Below are 17,393 nucleotides of genomic sequence, written 5' to 3' on the forward strand. Positions count from 1 at the left end.
CGCATAATGTTACCCCTTATTTCTTATGTAGCGCGGGCAATGGCCCCAATGTTTGAGGTGACACTGTCTTTGTCGGCTTTACCTGTTGGTAAACATTGACTTGAAGCGCTGTGGCTGTGAACGCGACGCCGTTTTGAAGTGTACGGTTACTATACATCATTAATCACCAAATCCAATCATAGGCTTGGTTCCAAGCATTTTTGCTCTGGATTAGCCAACTAAGAATAGGGTCTTATTTCTGCGAACCTTGCTTATAATCTACCTCCATCACATTTGTCACAATGGATGATTCTGAAAAGGCCGCAGCTATCTTACCCTCTCCGCTCGACATCGACAAAATCTGGGAAAGGAATGCCGCCGTCCTCGACCAGATATCAGGTTTAGTTCACGACCTCATCGGCGAGGTTGCGGCAGGGCAACCCAAGACCTTGGCGGTTTGCGCCTGGGACGGCGACTTCACCTACCGCGAACTCGATGATCTATCGACCAATCTAGCCAGGAGGCTGGTCGGGCTGGGCGTGGAGCCGAGGTCGACCATCCCGATCCTGTTCCCCAAATCGCGATGGACCAGCGTCGCCATGTTGGCCGTCATCAAGGCGGGATGTAGCGCCGTCGCGCTCGACGGAACTCAGCCCGACTCCCGGCTGCGGTCCATCGTGGAACAGACGCGGCCGTCGCTGGTTATAGCTTCGGCGAATTACCACGCCAGGGCATCCGGGCTGGCTGGCGTGCCGGTGGTGCAACTCGATGATTCGTTTTTGGAGGCAAGACCTGCTGCAGCGAAATTGCCGGACGTCTCTGTATCCGACACGGTCTATATATCCTTTACCTCGTATGTACAGCTGCATGAGCGTTAAGTATCAACTGCGTAAGCCCTATCCCTAGTTGAAATGCTAACGTCTGCTCTTGGGTGGGCACAGGGGAACAACTGGACAGCCCAAAGGCGCTTGCATCAGCCACGCAAACGTCAGGAGCGCCGTCCTCTACCAAGGGAAAGAGCTCGGCTTCAACCGGGATTCGCGCGTCTTTGACTTTGCCCCCTACTCGTTTGACGTGGCGTGGAGCAACTTCCTGCACACGCTGTGCGCTGGGGGCTGCCTCTGCGTCGCGTCCGAAGACGACATGCTTACGGATTTATCAGCCGCTATTAACAAGATGGGGGCAACACTTATTAATATTACACCAACCGTCCTTCGCACCATCCACGTGGTCCCACATAGTCTCCAGTCGATTTTGCTGAGCGGCGAGATGCCCTACCGAGAGAATGTGACGCAGTGGGCCGGCCGGGTCAGGCTTTGTAAGTCTCTTGGTTTCAAATTGCCCAAGTCAAGACAGTGGGAGATTACTGCCGTCGCTGATTCACTTGACTGACTGAGCATATAGTAAACACATATGGCCCGACAGAGTGCACCTTCAAGTGCGCCTTTGCAGTGATCGACCCAGCCCTGGATGACCGGCCACATCTAGGAAAGGGGGCAGCCTTTTCCCTCTGGATCGTCGACCCGGTCGATGACACCAAGCTCGCTCCCGTGGGCTCCGTAGGAGAGCTGTACCTCGAGGGACCCCTCGTCGGCCAGGGCTATCTTGCGGATCCGGACAAGACCAAATCCGCATTCGTCCACGATCCACCGTGGCTGCTGGCAGGGAGCAGCAAGCACTCCGGTAGACGCGGTAGACTGTATAAGACGGGAGATCTGTTCAAGTACGACCCCGATGGGAACTTGTTATTCGTCGGCCGCAAGGACACGTCACAACTGAAGATCCGCGGCCAGAGGGTGGAGATTGGCGACGTCGAGCACCACGTGCGTGCCGTCCTGGACGACGCGTTTCCCATCATCGTGGACGTCATCACTCCCCTAGGCGCCGACGCACGTTTGCTGGCGCTTTTCTTGGTGACGACAAACTCGGACACGGAAAAAATCAGGGCACGCATGGACAGTCTGGCAGAGAAGCTGCGCGAGGTCCTGCCCGCATTTATGATCCCGAGCGCCTACCTACCCGTGGACGAAATCCCGGTTGCGGCGACGGGCAAGGCGGACAGGCGGCGTCTCCGCGAGTTTGGCAGTGCCATGGCGTGGCAGCAGATTGTGGAGCTGCAGGCCACCATCATGTCTACCAGAGACCACCAAGAGCCCTCGAACGATGCAGAGAGACGCTTGCGCCAGATCTGGGCACAGGTCCTCAACCTGGACGCGTCTTGCATCAGCACTAACGACGGCTTCCTCCGCCTTGGTGGAGACTCCATATCTGCCATGCGGGTGGTGGCAGCGGCGAGGGTGGAGGACCTGTTGATAACGGTGGCGGATCTGTTCCAAAGCCCAACGCTGGCCGAGTTGGCCAAAGTGGCTCGTCCGCGAGGCTCTTCCCTCAGCGAGGAGACTATTTTGCCTTTTACATTACTGAAAGGCTCGAGAGATCCGGCCGGCATCTGTGAGGATGTAGCATCTATCTGCGCAGTCGCATCGGCAGACATCGAAGACGTTTACCCATGCACGCCACTGCAGGAAGGAATGCTCGCGACATCAGCCAAAAGCGCAGCGTCGCAAGCTAAAAGTGGTAACGCGCCCGATTATATGTCCCGGGTTGCCTATGAGCTGCCGACGGGGATAGATCTGGATGAGTTCGAGGGAGCTTGGGTTCGGACCGTTCAACGAGCCTCCATCGTGCGGACGAGAGTCGTCGACCTACCTGGCGAGGGTCTCGTGCAGGTGCTTATTAAACACCCGATACCCCTTGGCCGCTTTGCAACCGTCGATGAATTCCTCCAAGCCACCACACCGATGGGCCTAGCAACCCCGCTGTGTCGAGCCGGACTCGTCGTCTCGCGCTCCTCGCGGCACTTGTTCCTCCTCGAGATGCACCACGCCATATTCGACGGCTGGGTCAACAAGCTCATCCTCTCAGCCCTCGAGGCAGCCCATCTCAAATCCGCCTCGAGACCCCTCGCTCCCTTCCAACCCTTCATCCGCCACGTCTTGCGAAGCGAAACCCCTGAAGCGGCCGCCTTTTGGCAGAACCAGCTCGCCGAGTCGGCGGCCGCGTCGTTCCCGCCATCAAGCCACCGGACCGGACAGAAGCGGGATCTGAGCCACGCGGTGCGCGGCCTGCAGTGGGGGCGGCGCTCGGGCATCACGCCGTCGTCGGTGGTGCGGTCGGCGCTGGCGCTGCTGGTGGCGTCGTACACCAACTCGAACGAGGTCGTGTTCGGAGCGACCGTCAGCGGCCGCACGGCGCCCGTGAGCAACATTGAGGACGTTGCCGGCCCGACCATAGCGACGGTTCCGGTGCGCGTCAGGTTCGACTGGGACCAGACGGTGCGGTCGTTGCAGCGGCAGGTGCAGCAGCAGGCTGTCGATATCAACAAGTATGAGCAGTATGGTCTGTCGCGCATCCGGAGGATTCATGAAGAGGCAAGCCGGTTCCAGCTGTTACTTGTTGTGCAGCCTGAAGATCATGACCGGTCCCCTGGTGGGCTCTTCACCCAGGCTAAGAGTGTCGTCCGCACCACGGAGGAGGCATCGCTTAAGCACCACAAGCCAGAGATGGGCTCGGATCGTATACAACTAGTAGCAAAAGATGGCGACATGGACAGTGTCGGAATGCATAACCCGTACGCCATGATGATTATATGTCAGCTACAGAGCGAGGGTCTGGTTTTGCGGGTCAACTATGACTCGGGGGCTGTCGAGCCGGCTGCAGCTGAGCGAATGTGCGTACAGCTGGAGCAGCTGATCCGGCAATTGTGTGACGAGCAGCTGGCCGAGTCGACGCTGCGTAGAATTTCTCCCATGACCAAACAGGATCTCGGCCAGATTTGGAAATGGAACCAGGCCGTTCCGAAAGCCGCCGTCGGGTTCGTGACGAACATGATAGACGAGTGGGCAACCACGAACCCAGACGGCTTGGCGGTTGCCTCCTGGGACAGGCGTCTGACGTACCGGCAGCTCAGGGATGTATCGGAACACCTTGCTTACCGTCTTCTGCACCAAGGAGGAGTGGGTCCTGGATCTTTGGTCGTCCTGAACTTTGAAAAGTCTTCATGGCTGGTCGCGTGCATGATGGCCACCTTGAAGATTGGGGCAACAGCCCTGCCTCTCTCCTCACCTGCGACGAGCCAGCGCGCTCTAGAGATCAACGATGCAGCCCAACCGAGGCTGGTCTTAACCTCGGGCCCAGTGGAGGAGAGCCCATTTTACACCCACGTGCCCACGGTGTCCATCTCCGACTTTACTCCCGACGAGGAGTGGCTTCACGTCCCTGAGCCGCACAACCGTACGCCGTCGGATCCGGCCCTGGTCCTGTTCACCTCTGGATCAACCGGAATGCCAAAGTCCATCCTGTGGAGCCACGAGACGCTGTCGAGCAATATACGTGCGGCGTGCGACTCGTTTGGCATCACCTCACTAACTAAAGCCTTTCAATTCGCAGGCTACGAGTTTGACGTAAGCACCGTCGAGTCGTTGGCTGTTCTGTCCGCAGGCGGTACACTATGCATCCCGTCAGAGGCGGACAGGACGAACCGGCTCGCGGAGGCCATGAACGAGCTCCAAGCCAACTGGGTATGCCTCACACCGTCTGTATCCGAGACCCTGGACCCGAAGGAGCTTCCCTTCCTCGAGACTCTGGTCTTTGCTGGTGAGAAGCTGCAGCAGAAAACCACATCCAGGTGGGTCGATAATCTGGCCGCGGTTTACAACTGGTACGGGCCAGCCGAGGCGTCAGTGGCCACTTTTTGCCTGGTGCAAAATACCGAACCGACGAGCGGCAGCCCCGTCACAATCGGGAAGAGCAGTGGCGGCGGCCTCGTTTGGTTGGTAGACCCCAAGGATCGAGACCTTCTCTCCCCGATCGGAGCCGTTTCGGAGCTGTGCATTGAAGGTCCCATCGTCGCTCGGTACACGGGGCAGAACAGCCAGCGCCTCAACGAAGAATCCTTCTTCTCGCCGCGGTGGCTTCGTGACGGCTACGAAGAGCTTGGGATAAGCGGGCGGGAGCCGCGACTGTACCAGACCGGTGACCTTGTCCGGTATGATGGCTGCGGTCGGGTGGTCTTCATCGGCCGCAAGCACGAGTCGGAGAGGAAGCTCAGGGGTCAGAGGGTGGAGCTCGGCGAGATCGAGCTCCGTGTGCAGGACTTCCTGGCCGGTAGGCTCGAGGCGACTGTGGTGGCTGAGATATTCTGCCCGAGCAAAAGCGACAAGGAGACGCTGGCTCTGTTCATCAGCCCTCACAGCCTACCCGACAATAACAAGGATAGCGTAACCGAATATCTCAAGCAAGCACTGCCGGTGGACGAACTAGAACAGGACCTGCTAAAGTCCCTTCCGCCCTACATGATACCCAAAGTATACGTGCCCCTCGACAAAATCCCCACGAACCACTCGGGCAAGACCGACAGGAAGCGGCTGCGTCAGATCGGCAGCTCTCTTGCGCACTCTGAACTAGCAGCAATGCAACCGTCGAGGAAAGCCTCGAGACCGCCGTCCACAGCCATGGAGAAGCGCCTGCAGCAGCTTTGGGCCGACGTCATCGGCATCGAGATGAGCGCCATCAGCGCCACCGACAACTTCTTGCGCTTAGGGGGCGACTCCATCACGGCCATGCGGCTGGTCGCGTCGGCTCGTCACCAAGGTCTTGCTCTGACTGTCGCCGACGTGTTTCGCTCGCCTCTACTTGAGGATATGGCAGAGTGCGTCAAGTACGATGATGGGTTGGAGTCAAGCACCTCACAAGCGATTCCTCCCTTCTCCCTGCTCGATCCCGAGATGGACGAGGCTACGGCTCGGAGGCAGGCAGCGCGGGCGTGTTCAGTCGATGCGTCTCGCATCACGGATGTGTACCCGTGCACGGCGCTTCAGGAGGGGTTGCTCGCCCTGGGGACCAGAGAGCATGGGCAGTACGTCTCGCGTAGCGTGCTGAGTCTCCAACCCGACATAGATCCGGAAGCGCTGGCGAAAGCATGGTCAGCCACTGTGAAAAGGCTGACCTTGCTAAGGACGCGCATTATTGACCTCCCTGGGCAGGGCTTGGTTCAAGTAGTACTGGACGACCTGCCGCTCCAACCTGCCGACGACCTGGATGCTTTTCTCCGCAAGGATCAAGAGACACCGATGGGCCTAGGCACAGAGCTTTGTCGAGCCGCCATCGTCGAGCGAAACTTTGCACTCTCCATGCATCACTGCACATATGACGGCAACACGCTCAAGATGATCTTGGAAGAGCTTGAGCGGCAATATCTCGGCCGGCCTGGGCTGCATACAACACCTTTTCAAAATTTCATCAGCTACGTCGGCAAGATGAACATGGAAGAATCTGCCGAATTTTGGAAGCAGCGGCTGTCCAACACCGAAGCCGCCCAGTTCCCGGCGCTCCCTTCTGCAAACTACAAACCACACGCTGACCAGCGCCTGCAGCACGACATCGCCGTGGGGTGGCCCCGGACAGGTGTGACCGCCTCGACCGTCATACGCTCGGCCTGGGCACTGCTGACGGCCCAGTACACGCGGTCCAGCGACGTGCTCTTCGCGGCGACGGTCAGCGGGAGGCAGGCCAGCATGAGGGGGATAGAGAACTGCGTGGGGCCGACCATATCCACGATCCCCGTCGCTATCGGGATCGACTGGGCCGACAGCATCGAGGCCTTCCTCGCTCGTCGGCAGAGCGAGATGATGGAGACGATCGCCCACGAGCAGTTTGGCCTGCAAAACATCTACCGTGCCGTGGGCGACGACCTGGACCCGCGCAACATCCAGACGCTGCTGGTCGTGCAGCCGGTCGCCGACGGAAAGGCGCTCGACAGGGACGGCCTGCTTTTCAAGGCCCGGAGCTTTTCTTCCAATGTGGACACGTTGGGCGTCGACCCGTTCAATAACTACCCGCTTCAGGTTGTGTGCGAGCTTAGGCCGGACGGTATGCAGCTGCGCATGAGCTTCGACGGGAAGCTCTTGGACCGGGAGCAGATGCGTCGCATGGCTTGCCAGTTTGAGACGGTCTTGCGGCAGCTGTGTGATGAAGGGATGGCCACGGACCAGCTGGGTGCAATCCAGACCGCCAGTGATGAGGATCTAGAGGTGTTTTGGGCCCAGAACGCCCATCTCCCACAGGGAGCTGACATGTTGGTGCACGATTCCATCGCCATCGCTGCGAGAATGCAGCCCAACTCGGTGGCTGTGGAGGCGTGGGATGGACGGTTCACATACCGAGAGCTGGATGAGCTGTCCACGCACATGGCCCACGGCTTGGCCGGCATGGGCATTGTCGAGGGGTCCGTCGTCGCGATATGCTCAGAGAAATCAAAATGGGTCCCGGTCGTCCAGGTTGCCGTCTACAAGGCCGGCGGCGTCACCGTGCTGCAGTCTGTTGCTGTGCCCGAGTTGAGGATGGCCATGGTGTTCCAGAAGATCGGGGTAAAGCTGGCCGTCGTCTCGGAATCACGCCTCAAGGTCATGTCCAGGCACGGTCGTTGCTGCACCTTTGACCAACTGTTGCAGATTTCTTCACCAGAAGGTGACGATAACAATAAGAACCAACCCACGGCCTTGCCACTGCTAAACATGAGCAGTCCCGCAGCAATCTTGGTGTCATCAGGCAGCACGGGCGAGCCGAAGCAGGTCCTCTGGAGCCACGGGACGCTCTCGTCCAACGTCAAGGCCCACGGGGAGTACCTCGGCGTGTACCCAGGAACGCGCGTGTTCCAGTTTGCATCTTACGACTTTGACGTCAGCACCATCGAATCCATCTCGACGCTGGTGCATGCCGGCTGCCTGTGCATCCCTTCCGAATCGGAGCGGCTCGACGGGCTCGGCACCACCATCAACCGCTTCCAGATAGACTTTATGAACATTACCCCGTCCACGGCCAAAGCTCTGAAGCCCGAGGACATGACCAAAAGCCTCAAAACACTAGTGCTTTCGGGAGAGAACCTGGCCGATGAGGACGTGCAGAGGTGGAAGGGCACGTGTCCCGTGCTCAACTGGTACGGACCCGCCGAGCACCCGGCCACCATCATCACGGCCAGCGATGAGACCTGGTACACCGGAGTCATCGGGCAGGTTTACTCGAAGCAGCCCGCGCTGTGCTGGCTTGTGGACCCGGAGCAGGCGGACAGGCTTGTGCCCTTTGGGACCGTGGGTGAGATCGCCCTCGAAGGGCCGCTTTGTGCCGACGGCTACGTCGCAAATGATGCCATGACCAAGCAGCGCTTTCGCAAGACTCCCAAGTTTCTCGCCGCGGGCCATGGACAGGCTCAGGGAAGACAGGGCTGTGTGTACTTCTCTGGAGACCTTGGTCGGTACGACAGCAGCGGCAACCTCGTGTATATGGGGAGGAAGGACGCGCAGTTGAAGATTCGTGGGCAGCTGGTGGCTCCTGAAGAGGTCGAGGCGCAGATACGGAAATGGCTGATCAGCAAGAACAACAACAAGGCCGAGGCAGTGGTGGACGTCGTATCACGAGACGGGAGCAAACACACCCTTGTTGCATATTTAACCGCCGACACCACAGAGGATGTAGAATCGATGACATCCGGATTGAACCAGACACTCGAGGCCACGCTGCCGAGATATGCCGTTCCTTCCTACTACATCCCGGTGCCAGTCATCCCAACCAATGCTTCGGGCAAAAAGGACCGCAAGAAACTCAGGGAAATTGGCAACGCGTACGAGCCGCCAAAGAACAACTCGGGCAGTCGGCGCTGGGAGCCGGCCACCACTGCCGAGAGAACACTCCGGGAGCTGTGGTCGACGGTGCTCAAGATGGACCCCGAGTCCATCTCTGCAAACGACAGCTTCCTGCGGGTCGGCGACTCAATCCAAGCTATGCGGCTCGTGGGCATGGCCCGGCAGCAGGGACTGGTGCTTACCGTGGCCGACATATTCGAACACCCGGTCCTTGGGGATATGGCCAAGTGCGTAAAAAACAGGGCATACAATGAAGACGAGGACGAGGATGCCGTTGCGCCCTTTACGCTGCTTGGTCCAGGTTCAAACCATCAGGCTGCACGGCAAGAAGCGGCCTCGCTTTGTGGCGTAGACGAGCATGATGTCGAGGATGTTTTCCCCTGCACGCCGCTACAGGAGGGACTTTTGGCCTTGACCATGAAATCTCCAGGTGCCTATATCGGCCGCGACGTACTGGAACTCGCCCCGACCGTGGACCTGAACAGGTTCAATCAGTCTTGGAAGGAGGTCTGTACCATGATGCCGATTCTGCGGACGCGCATCGTCCACCTTCCCGACCAAGGTCTGGTGCAGGTCGTCATCCGGGAGAAGGATTGCTGGACGGGCGCAGGAGATCTGGAACAGTATATTTCTGAGGACCAAGAAACCCCCATGGGCTTAGGCTCTCGTCTCATGAGATGCGCCATACTCTCAGCCCAGACGTCAGGAAGCGGCCGCGATTGCTTTTATTTTGCCCTGACCATGCACCATTCCGTATACGACGGGCTGACCATGCCAGTGATTTTGGAGGCGTTGGAAAACATCTACCATGGCTCCACCCCGCTGCAGCCTCGCCCTTTCCAGACATTTGTCAAGTATATCCAGGAGCGAGATAAGGAGGCCGAAGCTGCATTTTGGAAGTCACAATTCTCGGGCCTGGATGCAGAACCGTTCCCCAGCCTCCCAGCCCCTGATTACGAGCCTGAGACGGACTCGCAGTTCACGCACCACATCTCAGATGTAGCGTGGAGGGTGGATGACGCCAGTCCCTCGACTACTTTGCGCTCCGCCTTTGCCATTCTCTGCTCGCGCTACTTCAGCTCACCCGACGTCGTGTTCGGCGTGGTTGTTGCCGGTCGAAAGGCGCCCATCGGAGGTATCGAAAGAATCGTAGGCCCAACCATCGCCACTCTGCCTATCCGGGTCAAGCTCGATACTGGAACGAACGTTCTGGGGCTGTTGGATTCGGTGCAGCGACAAGCCACCGAAATGATCCCGTGGGAACAGGCCGGGCTCTCATCCATACGCCAGCTGAGTGCAGAGGCGAGGCGGGCCTGCCAGTTCCAGACGCTGCTGGTCATCCAGTCTGGGCACCAGCAGCAGGAGCAGCCTTTGCAGGATGGAGCCTTGTTCGTGCCTAAAGCGGTGCATCAAAAATCCGACAGCGGTGCATTTGACTCTTATGCGCTCAGCTTGGTATGCACACTCGAGACCGGTCGACTGTCCTTGGATTTCCGCTTCGACTCTAGAATCATAGATCGCGACACGATCGAGAGGGCAGCTCACCATTTGGAGCACCTTCTAAAGCGCCTTTGCACTCCAGAACTCGACCAAACGCCCCTCGGCGACATAACTCTCACCACAGATCGGGATCTCAATCAAATCTGGAAATGGAATGCTGAAGACTTTAAGCGCGTCGATGCTTGCGTGCATGACCTCATCACAAAAACCGCCAGAGCCCGTCCGCAGGCAATAGCCGTATCTGCCTGGGATGGCGAGCTGACATACAAAGACTTGGACCGTACCTCTACCGCTCTGGCAGCCCGCCTCGTCGAGCTGGGCGTTGTTTGCCGCAACACCATCGTCCCGCTGTGCTTCGAGAAATCCATGTACGCTATGGTGGCTTTATTGGGCGTTTTCAAGGCCGGGGCAGGTGTGCTGCTGCTGGACTCGACGCTTCCAGAGTCGCGACTTCAGGCTATTGTACGCCAGACGAATCCTGCCGTCATCTTCAGCTCGGTTGCCAACCAGGATTTGACTTCGAGGCTGGTCCCGCCCACTACGGAAATAGTGACCCTGGGCCCCGAGTATTATGCCAGACTGCGTGAGACAAGCGATTTACAGCACTGCCTTCATAAACTGCCACGTGTTGAGCCCTCCGACCTCCTGTATTCAGTTTTCACAAGCGGAAGCACCGGCACGCCAAAGGGATGTATGATTGAACATGGCAGCTTTTGCAGTGCTATTGCTTACCAGGAGCGAGTACTAGAGCCTCTGGGGGAAGGTTCCCGTGTATACGATCTATCTTCCTACTCGTTTGACGCGTCGATATGGAAAATATTGCGCTGCCTCATTTCCGGATCCACACTATGCATCCCGAGCGAAGAGGAACGGAGAAACGACCTCGAGAACAGCATCAGGAGATTCGGCACCACCGACATCGCTCTAACCCCGTCGACCGCGCGGCTACTTGACCCCCGGCGCATACCAACGATGCGTAACTTCCACGTCGGCGGCGAGGCGGTCACCAGGGAGGACGTCGCGCGGTGGACGCCCTACGCAAACGTCTTTGTGGGCTACGGCCCTTCGGAGTGCAACGCCGTGTCGATCTGGCACAGGGTCTCGCCCACCAACATCCCCTCGCCGCTCCCCATCGGCAAGGGCACCGGCGTGTCGACCTGGATCCTAGACCCCGCGTCCAGCGAGCGGCTGTTGCCCGTCGGCGCCGTCGGCGAGCTGTATCTGCAGGGACCGCTCGTCGGCCGTGGCTATCTCGGCGACGAGAAGACCACCGCCGCCGCCTTTATAGACTCCCCGAGCTGGCTACAGCGGGGTAGTCCAGATGGCAGCGTCGCCGGGAGGAGAGGCGCTCGCCTGTACAAAACTGGCGACCTCGCGCGCTACGACGTCGCCGACGGCTCCCTCGTCTTCATGGGGAGGAAGGACGCCCAGGTCAAGCTGCGTGGCCAGAGGATCGAGCTGGGCGAGGTCGAGCACCACCTCCGCCAGTGCCTCGCTGGCGAGTTTGCGGCGCCCAAGGCGGCTGCTGAGATCGTGGTCCCTGCTGCGACGGGGAGTGCGGCGCTTGTCGCTTTCGTCCAGCTGCCCGCGAGCGACATGACCCGGTTCCAAGACACGATCCGCGGCCTTGAAGAGACCCTGAAGAAGCGTCTTCCGCCTTACATGGTCCCGTCCGCATACATTCCCCTAGAGTCCATCCCGTTGGCACCCAGCGGCAAGACGGACCGGAAGGCTCTCCGAGAGCTGGGTGTTAGTCTGACGCTGGAGCAGCTGGATGGTGGCGGCGACGAGGATCAAAATGCCGAGGTGACAGGCTTGGCGATCCGTCTACGAGAGATGTGGGCGGCCGTCTTGCTGGTTCCGATCGACAAGATTCGCGGAAATAGCAGCTTCCTGCGCGTAGGGGGTGACTCCATCTCGGCCATGCGCCTTGCAGCTTTGGCACGTACAGGCGGCTTCTCTTTGAGCGTTGCCAACATCCTCCGGAACCCGGTCCTCTCAAAAATGGCTGAAACAATGGTAGACATACGGCAGCAAGACGCTGGCCTCGACAACGTCGCCGTCCGGGCCTTTTCGTTGCTGAAGAAGACCAACAAGGACGCCGCTCTTGAAGTTCTAGCGAGTCAGTGCAGAGTTGAAGCCTCCCGAATCCAAGACGCTTTCCCATGCACGGGGGTGCAGAAGTCTCTCCTCTCCATGACGGCAAAGTCTGAGGGCTCTTCCTACATTGCGCGGTTCCTCCTTCACCTCAGGGCTGGAACTGACGCACTCCGTCTTAGAAAGGCTTGGGAGGACGTGAGCCGCGCTGCTGCGCCCATCCTCCGATACAGGATCGCAGATCTCCCGTCCGAAGGCCTGGTACAGATCCAGATCGATGAGGCTTTGCAGTGGGATGAGTACGAATCCATCGAGGCGTATCTGGAACGCGACAACAAGAAGACAATGAGCCTCGGTGAGAGTCTCACACGTCTGGCGTTTGTGAAAGATGACCGAGGCTTGTGTTGCGTTTTGACTCAGCATCACGCTATTTATGATGGTTATTCGATGGATTTACTGCTCGAACAGGTCGCCAGGACTTATGCGGGAACCGACGACAAGAGTCCCCTTGTTCCTTTCCAAGCCTTTGTCAAGCAGTATGTGGTGGACGCAAACCAAGAAGAGGCGAATGACTTTTGGCGTGGTCAGTTTGCCGAGTCTGAAGCCGTCCCATTTCCATCACTGCCTAGCGCGGATTATCGACCCAGGGCCAACAGTACCGTAAGGAGACAGATTGGTGGTCTCATATGGCCAAAAACAAACGCTACAGCAACCACCGGTGAGCACTTCTTCTCAAATATACTGTTTTTCTTTTTCTCTCTTTCGGATCTTGTAAACGAGGCTTTCTAACCTGTATAATAACCCAACACATAGTAATAAGGGCTGCCTGGTCGATCCTCACCTCACGCTACACCGACTCCAACGACGTGGTTTTTGGGACAGTGGTCACCGGCCGTCAAGGATCGCTCCCCGGCATCAACCGCATGATTGCACCACTGATTAACGCGGTGCCTGTGCGCGTCAAACTTAACCCGGAAGCAAACATGGAAGAGCTGCTCGATCAGGTGCAGAGCCAGTCCATTTCCATGATCCCTTACGAGCACACCGAGATCCTTGACATCCGGCGCCTGGGCGGAGGTGCGGAGCTCGCCAGCCGCTTCAACACCCTGCTCGTGGTCCAGCCGGCCGGCCGGAGCGAGTACACAGTCCGCAGCGACGGGCCTTTCGAATCCAAACCCGAATCCCTGTCGAGCCGGGAAGGACTCGACGACTTCAACCCCAACGCCGTCATGGTCATGTGTCAACTGGCCGACGGAGACAGGATCGACTTGGAAATAAGCTTCGATTCCAACGTCGTCGACCCCGTGCAGATGGACCGCATATCCGCCCAGTTCGAGCACATCATGCGACAATTCTGCAGCAACTCAAGCCCCTCCACAAAGGTCCAAGATATCGACCTCGTCAGTCCCCAAGACCTCGCTGAAATGTGGAACTGGAACGCCCTCGTTCCAACAGCCGTATCGAAGTGCGTGCACGAGCTCATCGAGGCCACCGCGCATCGCCAGCCAGAGGACTGCGCCGTCTGCGCGTGGGACGGCAGCCTCTCCTACTCGGACCTCGAAGCACTCTCGCGCAGGCTGGCGCTCTACCTGGTGTCGCTTGGTGTCGGCCCAGGCACGACGGTCCCGTTGTGCTTTGAAAAGTCCATGTGGTACCCCGTGGCGGCTCTGGCGGTAATGCGAGCGGGAGCGGCGTGCCTGGCCATGGACTCGACCCAGCCTGAAGCACGTTTGAGATCCATCGTCCAGCAGGTCAACCCCACACTGATCCTATCATCTACTAGCACTGAGGAGCTAGCTAGCCGCCTATCCAGTGCTCGAGTGTTGAGCGTAGACGAGAACACAATGCAGCAATTCCATTTTTCCAACCTGGACCGCAATCTCAGCCTGCCCAAAACCTCTCCAACAGACGTGCTCTACATCGTCTTCACCAGCGGCTCGACAGGCGTGCCCAAAGGCATCGTAACCACACACCAAAACTTCGCCTCTGCGGCCACGCACCAGGCCGAGATCCTGCACATCCGCCGGGGCACGCGCGTCTTCGACTTTGTCTCGTACAACTTTGACGTATCGTGGTCCAACCACCTGCAGACCCTCATCCGCGGGGGATGCCTCTGCATCCCCTCCGAATCGGACCGCAAGAACGACATAACCGGGGCCTTCAACCGCCTGCGCTGCGACTACGCCTACTTCACCCCCTCGGTGGCGAAATCGCTCGAGCCCTCGGCGCTGCCGGGCCTGCGCACCCTCGCCATGGGCGGCGAGCCGATCCAGAGCGTCGAGGTGGCGCGCTGGACGCAGGCCGAGACCGTCATCGGCATCTACGGGCCGGCGGAGTGCGCGCAGGCGCTCACGTTTGCGCTCCTGACCCCGACCACCAGGAACAACCACGTCGGCCGGCCCTACGGCGCAAACGTCTGGCTCGTCGAGCCTGGCCGCCCCGATCGTCTCGCTGGAGTCGGCACGACCGCCGAGCTGGCCATCGAGGGCCCGACGCTGAGCAGAGGGTACTTTGGCGATGCGGCCAGGTCCGCGGCCGCGTACGTCGAGAGCCCCGCCTGGCTGTTGCGCGGCGCAGAGGGTCATGCGTCGCGACGGGGTACGGTTTATCTGACGGGTGATCTGGCCCGGTATGGGGCGGATGGGTCGTTGGATTTTATCGGGCGCAAGGATGCGCTGGTCAAGCTTCGGGGTCAGCGCATCGAGCTGGCCGAAGTCGAGTATCACGTCGGTGCGTGTCTGCGAGATGGCAGTCCCTGTCGCGGCATCGCAGCCGAAATCATCACGCCGAAGAATGGCAGCAGCCCGATTCTTACTGTGTTTTTGAGCGTCGAAGAGTCCGAGAACCGCCAAGAAACAGAGACCAAATTGGTGGAGATCCTTCAAGACCTAGAGCAGCTGCCGGATCGCGTTCCGCAATAGTAAGTTTTGCATGTTCCTTTTAAAACCACAATCGGGTTTTTTTTTCGCTCTTTTCACTCTCACCCGGTATTAACACCCTACCCTTCTTCACCACAGCATGGTCCCGGGAGCCTACATCGAAATCAACCAAATACCCATGACCACCACCAACAAAACAGACCGCCGCGCCCTGCGAGAGCTCGGCGGCGCAAAGACCCTCGAGGAGCTGGCCCGGCTGCAGCTACGCGGCCAAGACCGGCGCGTGCCCAGCAGCCCCATGGAGAAGCGCCTGCGGGATCTGTGGTCCTCGGTTCTGCAGATCGACCCGGAGAGCATCGGCGCCGACAGCAGCTTCCTCAGGATAGGGGGCGAGTCCATTGCGGCCATGCGCCTCGTGGCCGCCGCCCGCGCCGCCAGGATGTCGCTGACGGTGGCCGACATCTTCAAGGCCCCGCGGCTCTGCGACCTCGCGCTGTTGGTCAAGGAGGTCAGGGCCGGCAGCAGCGAGATGCAAATTACCACCGTTGCCCCATTCGCCATGTTGGGGACGGGAGATCCCGAGAGATTTCTCGAACGCTACATCACGCCGGCCGTGGAGGGCGGCCGGTCTGCCATTCGGGATGTGGTTCCCGTCACGGATTTCCAGGAGCAGTCCGTTTTGGATGCGCTGCAAGACCCTCCTGGCCGTTACCCCCATTGGACATTCGACCTTGCCGCCGACGTGGACTTTGCCAGACTCCAACAGGCATGCAGAGAACTTGTCAACCACTACGACATACTACGTTCGGTGTTTGTGCGAGCCGACGGGCGGCTGTGGCAGGTTGTGCTCGCGAACCTCGATCCAACATACGACACAATCGACGGCGGGGACGCTGACATGGTGACTTTGGTCAACTCGATCTGCGCACAAGACATAAAGCGACCTCGCGTTCTGGGCCGCTCGTTTATCAGATTCATCGTGGTGAGACACGCGTCGGGCAAACATAAGTTCATCTTTCGGATCTCCCACGCCCAGTTCGACGGCTTCAGCTGGGCGTCGGTCCTGGAGACGCTGTGGTCCATCTACCGCCAAGATCCACCGTCCGTCGGCCCGAGCTTCACGCAATACATCGCCCACGCCGAGTCCAAGAGGGACGAGGCGCAACGGTACTGGCGGTCCTTGCTACGCGGCTCCCCCGCTCCCGTCGGAAGGACGAGCATACCACCCCCCGGCAGCACCGATGTCAGCGACCTGTGCAGTCCCAAAAACCGCCTGACGATCAAGGAAACCATCCAAGTGCGCAGCAGCGAGCAGGACAAAAGCCGAGACGGCGCATCGCTCGCCACGCTATTCCACGCCGCCTGCGCCCTGGTGCTGGCGCGCAAGCTCAAGCAGCGAGAAGTCGTCTTCGGCCGGCTGGTCACGGGCCGGTCTATGCTGCCCAGCCACCTGCAGAGCATCGTGGGGCCCACCATGGCCGAGGTGCCGATCCGAGTCGTCGTCGAGGCGGACGACACCGTCTCCACCATAGCGGCGCGGCTGCAGTCGCAGTTCATCGATGGCGCGGCCTCTGAGGCCGTGGGCATGGTGCAGATCATCAAGAACTGCACGGATTGGGACGGGTCGGGCGTGGAGGACTTTGGGTGGAGGACCGCGTTCCAGCAGCAGGAGGATGGCGACTTTACCTTCCTGGGTCGCCCGAGCAGCGTCGGCTTTTACGAGGGGGCGGTCCCTTCTCGTGTACGGCCCGAGATATACGCCACGCCTATCGGGGGCGACTGGCTGGAGTTGGAGTTCGAAGGAAATAGGATGTTTGTCTCCGAGGAGGAGGTCAAGGGAGTATTGGTTGGGCTTCGGGATGCCTTGAGCTAGCATAGGTACAAGCTGTATTCTTTTCATTATATCCCTGGGAAAGACTAAGGAATTTTTGATTCTCCATGGGTTTTTGTTAACTCGGCAGAGACCTTGATAGGTCCCCATAGTATTATACACTGATCAAAAGTCGCCGTCCATCGCTGTCCGGGATGTATACGAGTTTAATAAAAAAGAAAAGAAAAACTCCGTTGTTCCAAAGAATTGGGACTGCTTTATACCAGTACAAAAGTTGAAACTACCGTACGAATGATACCCCGAAGTGACTCACATCACCTACGCGTAGAAGCTCGGCCAAACCTCTTTTCCTTTCCGACCAGCGATCAAACCAGTTGTCGAAATATAGAGGAGGACGATTTGATGCAG

At 59.0% G+C, this 17,393-nt stretch overlaps 1 protein-coding gene across 1 annotated transcript; it reads left to right on the forward strand.

Annotated features, from left to right (window-relative positions):
- Positions 1-281: 281 nt before the first annotated feature.
- On the forward strand, positions 282-17,027 carry PgNI_05487 (uncharacterized protein; the record flags this gene model as incomplete). Its single annotated transcript, XM_031125518.1, has 6 exons — positions 282-832; positions 921-1,297; positions 1,384-10,761; positions 10,834-12,993; positions 13,089-15,195; positions 15,293-17,027. 6 exons carry the CDS (start codon positions 282-284, stop codon positions 17,025-17,027), a joined length of 16,308 nt encoding a protein of 5,435 aa, XP_030983040.1.
- Positions 17,028-17,393: the final 366 nt, after the last annotated feature.

This window comes from Pyricularia grisea, chromosome I (assembly GCF_004355905.1).
Source record: "Pyricularia grisea strain NI907 chromosome I, whole genome shotgun sequence".
In the NCBI taxonomy this organism is placed as follows: domain Eukaryota; kingdom Fungi; phylum Ascomycota; class Sordariomycetes; order Magnaporthales; family Pyriculariaceae; genus Pyricularia; species Pyricularia grisea.